This window comes from Cavia porcellus, unplaced genomic scaffold (genome assembly GCF_034190915.1).
Source record: "Cavia porcellus strain 051 isolate PalLab524CR breed Dunkin Hartley unplaced genomic scaffold, mCavPor4.1 scaffold_16, whole genome shotgun sequence".
In the NCBI taxonomy this organism is placed as follows: domain Eukaryota; kingdom Metazoa; phylum Chordata; class Mammalia; order Rodentia; family Caviidae; genus Cavia; species Cavia porcellus.
This window is the reverse complement of record NW_026947499.1, coordinates 806,150-821,896: the sequence shown is the minus strand read 5'-3', so window position 1 is coordinate 821,896 and position 15,747 is coordinate 806,150. Positions and strand designations below refer to the sequence as shown.

The window sequence follows — 15,747 nt, the reverse complement described above, 5'->3', positions numbered from 1 at the left end:
CTCATTTTTAATTTTGAGCAATTTTGTATTCGAGTTTGGAAACTGGTTTCCATTAGTCTTTTTTGGAGAATTGTGCTTTAATACCTAGCTTACTGTGGAACTGAGACTGTGGTCTTGCTCCTGAGGAAGTGGCGCCTGACATCTGCTTAATTTCTTGGCCTTCGTGTGCCTTACGTGTCTGGCTGGATCAGGGAGGGAGACAGCTGCCCTCTCCAGCAGCCTCCGGCATTCTGACTTTGTGCAGATCCTCAGGTTGCTGCCCAGCTAGGCCCCTCCCACCTCCGCCAGCTCTGGACACCTTGCTGAGCTCAGTTACCTTCTTGCAAGTACAGGCTCCCCTTCTACATCACTAGTGTCTTCATTTTTTCACAGGGCACTTAGAGTTTATGGTTATCTGATTATTCCTCTTAGCTTCTTTTGTTAAAAATAGCTTTTTTTGACCATATAATTAGTGCATGTCCATTATGGGACATTTGGAAAATTCAGAAAATCCACATACAAATTAAAGTTATCCACACTGGGCCATGGCTATAGCTCAGCCTGCCTGGCAAGCTCAAGATCCTGAGTTCAATTCCCAGTAACCTCCTTGCCCCCCAAAAGAGTTATCCACACTGAGTGAGGTGTAGCTCTGTGGTAAATGTAGGACAGTGGTAGAGCCCTTGCCTGGCATGCACAAGGCCATGGGTTCCATTCCCAGTAGTGCTATCTAAATAAATAAATAAAATTACCTGTAATCTTGCCACAGAGATGACATTACTAGTGTGTCGTCAGTCTTTCGTATCATCCCTTCTTTCCTTCCTCCCTCTGGCCCACCCTCTGTCCCCTCCTTCCTTCATTTTGCTGAGTGTAGCAGGGTACCTTTCTGCTGACTGCTGTTCATGTGTGTGAACAAACACTGTTGTGCGGTTGTGCAGGGTCCTGCAGGGCAGCTGTTCAAAGCCATTTGCTCTTTTTGAGGTGTCTTCATTTAGGTGTCTGTAGCTTCCGATATAAACACCTCCCTGAGCAGAGTAGGCGGATTGAATCCTCCATGGCTATAGTGACCCTTTGCTAGGGTGGCCAATGGAAAAGGTACAGAGGAGTTAAATGTTCTCACCAAGACTGGGCTAGTTACTGTTTTTGTAAAATAACGCAGTGGCTTTTTAGGTAAATTTTTAAAAAATACTCCTTTTTGTTTTGTGGGACTATGCACACAGGGCCTTGTATATGCTAGGCAAGGGCTCTGCCACTGAGCTACACACCCTGCTCTTTTGATGAGTTTCCCCAAGCTGGCCTTGAACTTTTGGTACTAGGGATCAAACTCATGACCTTGCGCTTGCCAGGCAGGCACTTATGCTGCTGAGCGAAATCCCCTGGCATGACCTTGAACTTTTGATCCTCCTGCCTTAGTCTCTGGAGTAGGTTGGCATTAGACGCATACACCACTGTAACTGTCTCAAAGATTTTATTTTTATCCCAAATTCCTACAAATAGAAAAGATTTTATTTTTTCAAGCAATTTTAGGTTCACAGCAGGATTGAAAGGAAGGTCCAGAGAACCCCTCCCTGCTCCACTCCGGGCATAGCCTTTTCGAGAATGTCCTGCGGGTGCCTGGGACCCTGTAGCATGGCCTTTGTAGAGTGGTTTCTCTTGCTTTTAAACACAAGTAACACAACACACATTATTCACGTAACCACTGTAGGTGGCTAACTGTAAGAAATGCCAGTTGGATGATACAAGTTAGATTGTTAGTTAATGGGGGTTTAGTGTTGTTTTGTAATAGAAGATGGCTTAACCTTCCTTGGGTTACTGAGCCATGTTTGGTGTGAGTTGGGGCTGTCAGTGTGGCTGGGAAGGTCCACAAAGTTGTAGTCGCAGAGTGGAAGCCAAGGTTTCACAGGAGAGCCTCCTTGCTGTCATTCGCCCAACGCAGAGCCAGTTAGGTACCAGAGGACTGCAGACTTGCACTGATTTAAAACCAGAGTGGTATCTTTTGTAAGTCCTTTTTATCCTGCAGAGGTAAGTTAGAACCGTGCAGTGTTTATCATACACAAGTATACATTGCCTGTGTCTGTTTAAAGGCCAAGTAGGTAACATTTCTCCTATTGAGAAGCAGTGAGGTTAGTGTTTGGGATCATTGTGATAGTTGATAGTCTTCTTGGGCCTGTGGGTGAGGCGATTCTCACTGCTTTTTGTGTTTTTAGCAGCAGGCCCTAGTGGGGAGTCTGGTGGCAGGGCCCGGCGCTGCAGCGGAGGTGGACCCTTTCCGGAGACAGTCAGTGATGCCACCTGCAGGTATGTGCCAGGCCCGAGCTCACGGGGCAGTCAGCTGGCGGTGACCGTGCCCTCGCCCTCACTTGCTGTCTCTAGAAAGCTTAGCTCCTTCCTCCTTTTGAAGTTAGTTTTCTTCTGGTGATCATCAGCTGAACAAAATATCTATGTGATGCTATGTGTAGTGAGCTGGACGTTTTTCAGTAGATGGGGTGTGTTTCATTTTGGCTTTTCATGGGCATTTGCAGATGCCTTAGTGACTGATGCAGTTGAATGCAGCATCACCTACTTTTTGAGCTCATTCTTAAACTGTATCCTTTCCTTTCCGTTCTAAGCACTATGAAAGACTCAGGCAGTTCCAAAGATGTTGCATCAGGCTGCCTCTGGTTTGGTGCCTGCCTGCTTCCCAGCCACAGCAGTAACTGCTGTCCATACTGTGTGGTCTTGTACAGATTTGAGAGTTGTTTACACCTCTGTTACTCTGAAAAAAATTCACATGTGATTCTATACGCACTGTTACATCTTTTTAAAGATACTAACTTAATAATTAATGGCTGCCTCTCTCAACCCATGCACCATATTCTTTTTGGAGGCTGTGTAATAGTTTCTCATGGAGGACTCATTCCTCATCAGTCAGTGCTTAGCAGTGTACGTTTGTTAGTGCCCCTTTTTGTCACACGCCACAGAACACTGGACATCCAGTCTCAATGTGTCTAATGTGTGGCCGTTTATCTAGAGGAAAGGCTCCCAGGAATGAGCGGTCAAAGCCTTTGCAGTGGTGGTGTGGGGTGCTGATTTCTCCTCCAGAGAGACAGGGCCAGTTCCACTGCACTCAGCAGTGTCTGGTTCTGTTGCAGTTTTGTCATTTTATTAGTTTAGCTGATTTTATGTGATACAATGCTGGGAACTGAGCTCAGGGACTCTCTACTGCTGAACCACATTCCCAGGCCTGTTTATCCTTTGACTTTGAGACAGAGTCTCACTTAGTTGCCCAGATTGGTCTTGAACTTGAGATCCTCCTACCTCAGCCTCGCTTGTAGCTGAAATTAGAGGCATGTGCCATAGCTCCTGGCTGGCCATTTTATTTGGTATGATACACCTTACAATCTGGTGATCTGAAGGTTAAAATTATAGCTTTTGCTTAGTTGTGGGCTTCTTTCATTTTGAGAAGCCTGCACAGTATCTCCTCGTGTTTGTTAACTGTGAGTCTGTTCTGTGCTAGCTGCTCATTGTGCTCTGCCCATTGTGCCCACCTGGTCACTGAGACTGTCCAGTGAATGCTGGGTTTGTGAACGCTCTTGGAATGTTTAAAATCAGCCCATCTGTTGTGTGTTGCCATGTCTCTCAGCTGTTGCCTGTCCTTTGCCTTTTAATGATGCTTTTTCTTATATTGGCAAATTTTTAATGAAAAGAAACTATATTTGTCAACTTTATCTTTTATGGCATAGAAAGGCCTCCCCTGTTCAGAGATTATAAAGACACTTAACACATGTTTTTTTTCCTACTACTTTTGTGGTTTTATTTTTACATGAAACGGCACCTTTCTTGAAAATTATTCTAGAGCAGTCTAAGCGACCTCGCCTTGAAGTGGGTCATCCAGGGGTAGTTTTCCAGCATCCAGGGGTGAACGCAGGCGTCCCTCTGCAGCAGTTAATGCCGACAGTCCAAGGTAAGCCCCGGCGGACAGCAGCGCCGTTCGCGCATAGCGAGGGCATGCACGGAGCCCTTGACAGCCTTGAGGCTGTGCAGTCGAGGGAGTGCTAAAGTTGGGGCGTTCCTTTGAGTCCCCTCAACCCACTGTGGAAAAGCCCCTGGAGACTCATTCTTGCAACTCAGATGGGACCCACACACCTCATTGTCGTTGTGCTTTCCAGCAAGTTTCACTCCTGTGTGTTTCTGAGTTGCTGCTGTTGTGGGTGCCCTGTGATTGTTGGATGCTTGTTTTGCTTGGTGCTAACTTGCGAAGGCCGAGTGCCTTTCTTTCCTTCTCTGTGTGCTCATCCGACACTAGACTGTAGAACAGTCGCTCCATTTGAGTGTGGCGGTTCTCAAGAGGGCTTCGGGATATCAAGTGCGTTTCCTCATGACTGCGCAGAAGCTGCTGCACTCTGAAGTCAGTGCTCTGGGCTTTCTTGTTTTGCAGGAGGGATGCCACCCACCCCTCAGGCTGCACAGCTCTCTGGACAGAAGCAGAACCAGCAGCAGTATGATCCCTCCACGGGGCCCCCTGTGCAGAATGCTGCCAGCCTGCACACCCCGCCGCCACAGCTGCCTGCCAGGCTGCCCTCGGCCAGTGTGCCTGCTGCAGCCCTCCCTTCTGCACTGCAGTTCTCACAGCAGCCACAAGTGGTCGAGGCACAGGGCCAGCTCCAGCTGCCGGTGAAGACTCAGCAGCCACATGTTCCTGTCCCCGGACCCCCTCCTAGTCAGCTCCCTACCCCGCCTTCCCAGCCTGCACAGCCAGCTCTCCACGCCTCCATGCCTGGGAAGGCGCAGCTGCAGGTCTCTCAGCTTCCAGTGCAGCCCCAGGTACTCTGTGGACATATGTCTCATTGTTAGTTGTAGGAAAAGAGAAAACAAGTTGGGGAATTGACGTGTCATCCTTGGATTTGATGGGGTGGTGCACTACACTGATTTGTTCATTTTCTCATAGCATGGCAATTTCGCTTGCCCTCTTAGAACATTGAGTTGATTTGGTGGTGGCAGGATGATTTCATTTGATGCAGTAACAGTAATCATCATCAAAGTAACAGGAAGCTGGGCTGCCGCTTGCCTGTAATCACAGCACTTGGGATGCTGAGACAGGCGGATCATTGTGAGTTTGAGTCCAACCTGGGCTACATAGTGAAACTCCATTTCAAAAAACAACAACAAAAAAAAAACACACTAAGAAGTTGGTGTTATTGTTGCCCTTAGTGCAGGGCACCATAGTGCTTGTTACTGCACACTGCAGAGGGCAGCGTGTTCCTTACACTCTGTGAACTGCCCGGTCAGGTGGGGCCCAGCTCTACTAGCCTCAGCAATGCTGGGCTTGGCTCCATGTCACATGATGAGGTGACAGGCTGCAGCAAGACTCTGCTCTGTCCGAGGGCAAAGCAGTGCTCCCGACCACCCACCAGACTTCTTCTACACGCCTTTCCCTTTTTTAGGTCCTGTAGAGTACAAACATATGTCAGGCATCACTGGTCCAGCTTCATGCACATTTTGTTTAAGATGTCCTTCTTCCTATATGATCTGTTTCACCCTGGTGTGTTTGTGGAAGGCTTGGAGCAAGCTGACTTCAGTTCCTGAGACCAGGGATCTGCAGAAGCCAGTGCACCATCCCTGCTGAGAGCATGAAGGGGCCGGAGGGAAGGATTTTCAGAGGATTGCCTCCATGCTCATAATTCATTTGTATTTTGAGAAAAATCTCTTTTCCTCTTACCTCCTGCTCACCCCCAAGGGAATTTACAGGGGCTTTGAGTTAAGGTTAACTATGATGTGAAACCAGGTCTTGTGTGTATAATAGCACTGTCAGTAATAGGCACCACCTACTCATCACCTGCCAGCTGAGTGGTCAGTCACTGTGGCAGGGACTTCATTGGCATCATTCTGTCTTCTTCTGCTTAGGGACCTTCAGAAGTAGGACCTCTCAGCCCATTTATTGATGAGGAAAGCTCAGGCTGGGAAGCCTAGCACCTTGGCACACTGCACAGGCAGAACCCACGGGCCTACACCTGGCCACCATGGGTGCAGCTTAGATGCTTGTAGTAATGGTTTTCTCTTAGAGCCACATACTGAGCTGGAGCAGCACTGTGGTTCTTGATAGGCTGGTTTACCTGCCTGTGTTAGTGAAGGAATCAGCTGTGGGAAATGATTTATAAGGAGCTGTTCAGAAATCTGTAGCAACCTGTTAATTTTGGGTTGGACTGGGGCTGGTGCACTTCCTCTTCAAATTATCTGTTAGGAAATTTCTTGGCTTTGCTAGTCATTCAATTTCTGTCACTTGACTCTGCTGCTGATGTGATGACATAGCATGTAAATAACCAGATGTTGTTGGGGCCTGTACGGTTTTATTTCTGAAAGTGTGTACCCGCTGTGATTCCCTGGGCCCCAAAGTAGGGAGATACTTTAGAGCCTTGCAGTGAGGCGTCAGGATCTTCTCTGACCTCCAGTCCCAGCCCCGTAGACATTGTCCCAATTCAGTCTTTGCCCCTTCTGCTGCTGCTTCCCCTGGGCAGGGGTCTCATGAGCACTTATGCAGCCTCTTGCTGGTGCAGAGGCCCCTTTAGTTTCATAAGCTGCACTCTAGATGGCGTTGGAGGCTTCTGCCCACCTGCCAAGAGAGAGGTACATGGAGTTTGTGCTTGCTCTTCAGAGAAAACATACAAGATGAGCGTTGGCATTTTCCAAATGAGAAAAAGCTTACACAATTAAAATAAAAATTTATTACACTTAAAAAAACAGCAGAAAGGCTGGAAAAGGCAAAATGAAGAGCTTCTATGAGCTCTAAAAGAATGGGTGAAGGTGCAGCTTGTAGAGTGCTCTTACTAGATTCTGAGCAGGAAGTGGGCTGGCTTCGTAGACATTATGCCACCTGTGATCACAGTCTGGGGACTTGGTGAGCTGTGTTCACCTGGTGTCATGGGAGGGGGGCTCGGGCTGGTTTCATAGGTCCCAGAACCTTGTCTTGACCCTGCTTTGTTGTCCTGCCTGTTAGACTGTGGCATCAGCCAGACCCCCACTGGACTCCACCCAGCCCTGCCAGAGGCCCCTGTCCACACCATCTTCTTCCTCATCTCTCACACCTGTGAGTGGCTCGGGCCCAGGGCCCTTGCCTGCACGGTCCTCGCCTGTGAGCAGACCCTCCTCAGCAAGCAGCAAGGCGCTGTCTCCTGTCACCTCCCGGTCTCCTGGGGCAGCAGTGCCGGCTCCCCCCAAACCACAGAGCCCTGCACAGAATGTCGCCACATCCCAGGACAGCCCTCAGGAGAAGCTGGCAGAGCAAATAGCCCTGGTAAGCATGCTGAAGCCAGTTAGAACATGTGTTGCCCAAGACAGCCTCCGACTCCAGGGCTCAGGCCCCCTTTCAGCCCCCGAAGTACCTGAGCCTGCAGGTATAAACTCTCGTACCTGGCCTGTGTTCCAGTTTGTGGAACATGTGTGGTTTCGCTTTGGAAGGCTGCGACAGTTTAAAGCTGAACACCTGGCTATGAGGACAGTTGGATATGGCTTGTGCTCACTAGAAACTGTGGTTGAAGTCTGGGGCACCCCGTCCTCCAGGTGAAGCAGGCTTTGTGAGGTGACGTGATGACATTGCAGGGCGCTTTGCCAACAGCTGCAGGGGCGGTGGCAGCAGCCAAGGTGGGCATCTGCTGCATTGCTGTGCAGCATGCAGCACTTAGTTCTTGTTGGGTGACTAAGCCTTTACTTTATCCACTTCATTAGGGGAGTAAAAAGATACAGTACATCAAAATAGAATGTTACAAACCTAGTGCTCCACATGTCTGAGCATAACACAGTGATCAGTACATGGCAGTCTTGGCTTTTAGATTCCTCCCCACCCTGTTTTGAGGCAAATTCCAGCATTGTAGTGTTTTCGTTGTAAACACTTTGGTGTGAACGTTGGGTTTTGCTGGGCGAGGTGATATATGACTGTAATTGAGCTACTTGGGAGGCTGAGGCAAAAATATCCAGAGTTAGAGACTACCCTCAGCAGGTTAGGGCGAACTTATCTGAGGCTGGGGCCGTACTTCAATGGTAGAAAGCTTGCCTCGCACACAGAGGCCCTGGACTTTCTGGTGCTGAGAACAGAAGTGCTTTCCACTGAGATTCCTGGCTGGGTCTACTTCTAGAGATGAGGCGGGCCTGCTGTTTTTGCCTTGTCTGAGGCTTCTGGGAAAATCACAACCTCGCTGCTCTGAGCGGCCCTTGAGTCATGTGACCAGTGTCCAAGGCACACTTCCTTGTGGTCTCTCCCTTCAGTGCCTGACTCAGCCTCTTCCATGGTGTGGTTCAAACACTGGGGCCCAGGTTAGTGAAACACACTTACTAGTTGCATGCTCACCTTTTGTCTCCCCATTCTGTACCTTTCCAGGAAAACCAGATCCACCAGCGGATAGCAGACTTGCGGAAGGAAGGCTTGTGGTCTTTGAGGCGGTTGCCCAAGCTGCAGGAGGCCCCACGCCCCAAGTCCCACTGGGACTACCTTCTGGAGGAGATGCAGTGGATGGCCACAGACTTTGCCCAGGAGCGGAGGTGGAAGTTGGCTGCTGCTAAGAAGGTGAGATGGAAGATGGCCAGCTATGTTGCATTTTGTGTGCAGGGCCATGATAGATGGACTGTGCTCTATGAGCTTCTGGAAAAGTATTCTCTTTTATGTGACAGGAAGGCAGCTGCAGATTCCAAAGAGCTGCAACCTGGACTGCTGGGATCAGGGTCATGCCTGGCTACGGTTCTGGTGTGGAGCTGAGTTCCTGCCCTTTGGCTGGCAGTTGGAATCAGCAGGCCACTAGTGTCCCATACCCTGTTGGTGCCTGGGCTTATCAGGAACAAAGGTGGCTGAGGCTTAGGGCTGGCTAGCATGTCCTGGCCCTTGTGCCTGCTTGCCTGCCTGCCTCTGATACCTCACTGCCTGCTTCTAGCTCACTGAGAACCGACTTCATCACTGTGCCCACGGTAGACTCACAGTCTTGGGAGAGCCAGAGGCACCCCTCAGAAAGCCCCAGCTGCCCTCACCTCCTGCACTGTCTGTCGTGCACCACTGTGATGCCTCACTTTTCTGTGCTCAGGAACCCCTGCCCTGTGCGCTTCCTGCCTCTGAACCCCGCCCCCATTTGTATTTATTTGCTTATCTTTTCTGTTTTTGAGATAGGTTCTTGCTGTGCATGTTGGATATAAGCGTCCAGGCTCAGTTTGTTGGTGCACATAATGAAACATGCAGACACCAAGAAATCTTGACAAGGCTTGTTGCTTTTGCAGCAGGGTGCAAGCATGAGGCAGCAGGCTTGCGGGATAAAGGAGAATTGTCCCTGTTATCCCTAATGCAGAAGGAGCTCACCTTGAAGTTCATTGGCTGAATCCAAAGGCTTACAGTCTGTCGTGGTTAGTTAGGGTGGTGGTAGGGTTGGTGCGACGCTGAGTAGGTTAGAGGGAACGTGAGGTTTAGAATGAAAAGTCTTTGGTGTTTATCTTAGGAACCGGCTGTGTTCTGGGGCAATGTACATAGTCACTACTTTTTAGAGCTCAGAATACTAAGAGGTGGGGTGGGGCAAAGTGGGGGAGGGTCATGAGTGGGTGGCCAGATCATTTAAACCCAAAATGAAGTTGCATTAGCCTTGTGCTTTGTCAGAATTCCTCACAATTTCCACCATCTCATATCTTTGTACTCTTTTTTTAAAAAAAACTTTGTGAACAGAAGTTTACTCTTTCTCTCATGTTTTCCTGTCTGAAATATGCTGGGGGAAACTGTTTGGTAAGAGCCATCTTTAGGCAAGAATAAGTAAACTTGAAAGCACATTTGACCAAAGCATGGGCACTGGAATGGAAAAGCAGAGTGGGGAAGAAGTCAATCCAGGTACTGTTTTTAAGGGACTGGAACAGTTGACCCTTAGACCTGTATACTCAGTATACCCAGAGGTGGTCCCCAGGGGCCAGCACTGGATCTCCTTTTTGATGTTTTGACTGTGTTGTTGTTATTATTTTAATATGTCTTTGGTACACTTTTTTGCTGGGTGTCCAAGACCAAGTTAAAGAAAGACCACTATTCATCAAAGTTAACTCTTTTAGGAGCTAAATATGCCAGTCAGGATTTTCCAGGGGTTATTTGTGGGCTTGTGTAGAATCTCTCAGGTCTTCTGTGAGCATTAGCTGGCCAGGATGGGTCACAGTCATGCTTGGCCATGTAGCTTGTTGTGGAAGCATGGAAGATATTTTCTCTTTGGTGAACCTCTTTTGTTTTTTTTTTTTTTTTGTTTTTTTTTTTTTTTTTTATCATGTGTCCTAAGCATGAAACAGCTCTGGCCACCACCCAGGCATCAAGCTAGGATGAACAAAGGACTGTTGTCTACTCTGCCCCTGACTGATACAAGAATAACACCACCAATGAGGTGCCTCTTTGCCCAATGCCAGGGGGGTGGTGAACCTCTTTTGTAGTACACTATACCTTGGTTGATTCCTGGTTTTTTGGGGGGTGGGGATGGGGTGCGAGAGGGGAGGTTGTAGCAGTTTCCTTGCTCAGGAGGCTGGGTGACTTAGCAAAGTTGTAGGATCTTGTAGAAACAGTCCGCTCATGACCTGGGTCTTTATTCACTTTAGAGGGCTAGGACCAAAGGATTGGTTGTCTTCTTAGCCCAGGTACATTTTTTGCTTTGGGCTCCAGGCCTCATTTGTTGACACTGAAGATATATAACCAGGGAACTTTTTTTTTTTTTTTTTTTTAAGCAGTCATGGTTATCTTAGAAGTTGAATTCTGTAAGATATTAACAGATCTCTCTTTTTATAGAGAAAAGCTGCAATCAAGGACAGTATAATACATTATCATAAGTCATGCTGACATCGTTATATTAGAAACATTAGGTTTTGTTATTGCCTTCGAAATATAAATTTTTGTCTTAGTATAAAATAATAATTTAGTCAGTTATCTTTAGGTATACAATCTTAAATGACATACAGAAAATTCTATCTAATTTATTACCTTTTAATCACTTGTTGCCAGAGTGATATTTCAGTGGAATATACTCTACAGGTTATTAATGTTTAACCTCTAATCATTGCAATGATATTGTCTGGAATGTGTAAGTGTATATAAGTTGTAGGCACATCAGACTGGACAACACCAGTAAATAACAGTCTCATAAACATAAACCTGAAAAAGTCCATCGTCATGAACAACTTTAGTTTGGAGATCCTTGCTTTGGCAAGGTGTCTTTTTTTAGTCTTGTATCTTAAAAGACCTAACGTTTGAGGAAGCACAAATGTATTTAATATACTATGAGGTTAATAATAATTAGCACCATAGCAATATAGAAATCTTACTGCTTTAGACATAGAGAGCTTAACTTTTTACCTATGACCAACTTAAATACATTATGATAATTTATTAACTATTGAGTGTAGTTAATAAATTAACTGGGAAAACTGCACAAGCCACCCACCAGTGGAAACTGGGCCTTTTAATTATGGAGAGCAGTCTCATTTAACGGTTTTCCAGGTTGAAGGAATCCCTTCTTAGTTACCTTCACAGTTGTTTTAGGTAACTCATCTTAACAGCATTTTAAGCCATGCACATTATCTTTGCCAAGGAAAGCGTGTTTTTGTTTTGCTTTGGTACTAGGAATTGATCTCAGGACCTAGTACTTGCCAGGCAGTGCTTATGCCTCTGAGCTGTATCCCCGGCCCAGGCTTGTTATTCTTGTAAAAGGGCACAACATAAGGCAGCAAGCGCACAGAGCAAAGGAGGGTTGCCCCTTCCATCCCTAGTGCAGGAGAAGCAGCTCACCTTGAAGTGCACTGGCTGATTTCACAGGCTTACCTTGTAGTCCCTGCTGACCTTGAACTTACAGTGATTCTCCTGCCTTACCCTCCCACCTTGTCCTCCCCAGTGAAGGGATTATAGGTGTTTGCCCAGCTGATTTCTCCATTTCTTTCTTTCTCTGGGTTCTGAGAATAAAGGGTCTAAGGTCAGATCAGCAGCATTTCAGGGAAAACCTAGCTGTTCTCAGAAGAAGAATGTCCTAGACATGTGCTCACAGGGGCCCACACAGGAGTGTTGCCACACACAAGGTGTGGCCTGGACACAGACACTGGTGGGGGACAGGCTGTGCTGCAGAGTAACCCTGGATCTGCTGCTCTTGGGTGAACCATGTGCCCTACCCTCTTCATGTCCCTTTTCCCCAGGACAGGCAGGCAGAGGGCCCTGAGCACATCATCCCTACAGCAAGAGTGGCAGTGACCCGCAGTGGTGCAGTGCTCTGGGCTTGTGTTCAGCCTCACTTCTCCCTCACTACCTCTTGGGGTGCTCCTGACGGAAAGGGCTCTACAGGCAGCTCTCCTTGTTGGAGCCTTGGTCCTGAAGGCCTCAGGGTGCATAGAGTGTTGGCTTCTAGAGCACAGATTAACAGTTTATTTTATTTTATTGTGGTACCAGGGATCGAACTCACAATCTCACGCTTGCCAGGCAGGTGCTTATGCTGCTGAGCTAAATCCCCAGCCCTCAGATTGACAGTTTAAAGTAGAGGCCTTAAAAGGATAAATTGCCAGGCATGGGATACATGTCTGAAATCCCAGCACCTGGGAGGCTGAGGTAGAAGGGTTGAAAGTTTTAGTTCAGCTTGGGCAGTTTAGTGAGACCCTGTCTCAAAATAAAAACTAAATTGCTAAGAGTGTAGCTCATTACCCTGAGTGATACACACATACACAACCGTCCTGCCCCACAGTTTTCACATCTAGGAACTGGTAAGTTTGGTTACATTCATGCAGTGGGAAACATCTGGGCCAGTAGAAGTGACATTGATCTCCATTTATTAAATAGCAAAGTTTAGTAAAGGGGAAGGAAGAGTGTTGTACAGTGTAGCATTCCATATTTGGGAGAAATACATGTATTTGGTAAAAACCACACTTTGTAGAAGTGTGAATTAAAGATTGGTGGTCTGCTTATGCCATGATTTCTTCTAGTACAGCCTGAAAGCAGAGGAGGCTGGTCATTTTTGTCTAGGATGATACGGACCATGAAGTAACCTTGAATTCTTACTCCCTAGCTCGTGAGAACTGTAGCACGCCAGCATGCAGAGAAGCAGCTTCGAGAGGAGAGGGGAAGGAGAGAGGAGCAGAACAGACTGCGGCGCATTGCTGCCTCCGCTGCCCGAGAGATCGAGCACTTCTGGTCGAATTTGGAGCAGGTGGGGCTCCTGGGTCTGACCATGCTGGCCCCTGCTAACTGCCACCTGGTCAGTGGGCGTCTCTGCGCCTAGAGACACAGGGCAGCAAGGAATGCATGCTGAGGGGCTGGTGGCAGGGCTTGTAGGAGTCTGCATTCTGCAGGCCTCTGGTTTCCACAGTGACCACTCACTCGTATGGGCTCTCTCCTGAGACAGGTTTTCATCTTTCCACCTAATGTCATTGCTGCAGGATGCAGCTAGGGACAAAACAAATGGAAAGGCACCAAACTGGGCATTTCTTGTTGAATAATGTGAAATGAGGTTGGGAACTGCTTTTGTACTATTTGTGTGACTTGCTTTATATGTGGACCTGGTATAATTTATTTACATCCTTAATAACTTGCTTATTTAACTCTTCTGTATTCAGGTTGTGGAAGTAAAACTACAAGTAGAATTAGAAGAAAAAAGGAAAAGGGCCTTAAATTTACAGAAAGTTTCCAGGAGAGGTACGCTTTTTCCCCTTGTTTTAGGCACGATATTTTTTATGAAGCACTAGTAGGTGCTGGGAGTAGCTCTGAGGAAGAGCGCATGCTTAGCATGTTTGGGTCCCAGGTTCTGTTCCCAGTGTCAAGAAGAAAAAAAGGCGTGAACAGTTTTCACGGCGCCCTTTGCTCAGATTCTGCTCCTGCCAGCCACCTCTTGGTGTCCTGGCCTCCAGGGCCGGACGGGCCCAGGTCAAGAGACATCTGGGTGGGTGTGAGTGCTGTGGACCTCAGTGTCATACTTTTCAGCGTGTGACACATCTAATTTTGTACTGCAGTTCTTGTGAGATGCACAAGTGTGAACGAGGGCCTCATATCAATAACTCTGGGAGGCATGGCATCAGGGCTGTGCCTAGCTCAGTCTCTGGACACGAGATGAACTCACTGAGGCATGTGTCAGTGGCACTGTGGCTTTGCACTGTGACTCCTTCCTGTGTTTTGGTGGTAGCTCCCTCCAGTCATTGGGTATTTGGACCCACTAGGACAGTTCAGCCAGTGATGCTTGTCTCTCACAGTGTCTTAGGTTGGGGGCCACTCATCTAGCTGATGGAGAATTGAGGCCAGAGATGCCCACTGCTAAAGTTGCAATGAGAAGCCACTGTCTCAGACCCTAGGAGGAAGGGTGGGGCTTGCACCTGCGTACTTCCTTGCACAGTGGCTATGGTAGAATGGGAGAACATTGTCTTTCCGAAGATGTAGTGACAGCTAATCATGTTTCTTGTCTTTAGGAAGAGAGTCGCGATCTAAGGGATTTGATGCACTGTCAGAACACTTTCTGGTAGGTTCATGTTACTGTGCTCTGTGAAGAAGAATGTGAACCTTGTAGGAAGGATGGCCCTGTGGTGCCCCGGAGCTCCCTGCTACCCTCCAGGGCTCATGCTAAATGGACTCTTTCATAATTATCAAGCTTGTGTTTGATTGTTACTCTGTTTCAGGATTTGGGACTCTGTGGAAGAAAGAGAAAAGCCAGCACATCTCTGACAGATGATGAAGGTCTGTCCCCTTCCCTTGGTGCCAGTATGTCTTGGAGTCCTTAGAATCTGTGGTGCTACAGTGATATGAAGGCCGTGGTCTTGTTCAGCCAGCTGGAGAGTGTGACTGCTGCGTTGCGCAGGTGTCTCTCAGTGCACAGAAGACTCTTAGGCTCTTTAGAGGACTCCAGTTGTTCTCCGGAGTGTCTGCCTTTGTGAGGTTTGGAGCTCAGTGCATCCGGAGAGCAGTGGGGCCACACGCTCTGATAGCACAGGGCCACCTCCATTCCTGTGCTTGAGAGGTGTCCCTGGTATGAGGTGGGGGGTCACCGTGTAGGTGGGAGTTGGGTGGGCTATATGCTGTCACTCATGGCGGTTGGCAGGCCTGGGCTCTTGAGGAGGACTCCTTCCTGTGATACTCAGATGTTAGTGCATAAGTAGGCATGTAGAGGGGTGTGAGTGAGCAGAAGACAGACTGTGGCCAACAGCCGCTGACCTATATGCTGTGTGTCCCAGGGCTGGGCCTTGGGGTTGGGGGTCAAGGGAGAATCAAGAGTAGGGTCTGCAGAAGCCCCTGTGACAGCGATTAATCCCAGAAGGGGCCGGTGAGGCCTGTGGTCCCAGCAGTCCTGTGGTTTATAGACTTGGTTGTCAAAGTGTAGTAACCTTTTCTGGATTTTGAGGGTTCAGTGTTTCCATGTGTACTGATTATTAGTTGGAAGTTGGTAGAGTAACTATCAGAGTAACTAGTAACTATCAGAGTTGAGTTCTGCTGCAGGTGACAGGAACAAACAACAGTGACCTGGGTGGACTGGGGCTTGGGGAACCAGGTCCAGGGCTGTTGTGGGACTTGGTGATGTCTTCAGAGCCCCCCACTTCTCCCAGCTGTGCCCCTGTCCTGTTACCAAGGGTTCCTCCTACTGCTCTTCTGGGCAGGTGGCTGCTGCAGCTCAGCTCTGTGCTGCAGCTTGAGCTGTTTATGAAAGTGGAGGAAGGGACAGATCAGGAGCACAGTGGGTGCCTCTTGTTCCTGGGAGAAAGTGGGTGCCTCCGAGAAGGTGCTGGCTGTGTGCCTGCCTGCATGTTAGCAGTTGGACACTGCTGTTGGGGCCAGGCTGAGGTCTCAGT

General features: G+C 48.1%; 1 protein-coding gene and 1 non-coding gene across 14 annotated transcripts in view; one reads left to right on the top strand and one right to left on the bottom strand.

The window, feature by feature from the left end:
- Ep400 (E1A binding protein p400) overlaps positions 1-15,747 on the top strand; it is a 103,596-nt gene that overhangs the window by 28,785 nt on the left and 59,064 nt on the right. For 6 of the 13 annotated variants that reach the window (XM_063225440.1, XM_063225434.1, XM_063225439.1 and 3 more), the window contains 9 exons: positions 2,184-2,274; positions 3,812-3,919; positions 4,394-4,779; positions 6,950-7,246; positions 8,327-8,512; positions 12,987-13,127; positions 13,534-13,612; positions 14,377-14,426; positions 14,584-14,641. In XM_063225440.1, the coding sequence (XP_063081510.1) occupies positions 2,184-2,274; positions 3,812-3,919; positions 4,394-4,779; positions 6,950-7,246; positions 8,327-8,512; positions 12,987-13,127; positions 13,534-13,612; positions 14,377-14,426; positions 14,584-14,641 (1,396 nt within the window). The remainder of the gene's footprint in view (positions 1-2,183; positions 2,275-3,811; positions 3,920-4,393; positions 4,780-6,949; positions 7,247-8,326; positions 8,513-12,986; positions 13,128-13,533; positions 13,613-14,376; positions 14,427-14,583; positions 14,642-15,747) is intronic. The other 7 variants (XM_063225441.1, XM_063225437.1, XM_063225433.1 and 4 more) reach the window with 3 other exon arrangements.
- LOC111755821 (small nucleolar RNA SNORA48) lies at positions 10,222-10,364 on the bottom strand. Its single transcript, XR_002790377.1, has one exon. It is a non-coding gene; the product is annotated as a small nucleolar RNA SNORA48 (small nucleolar RNA).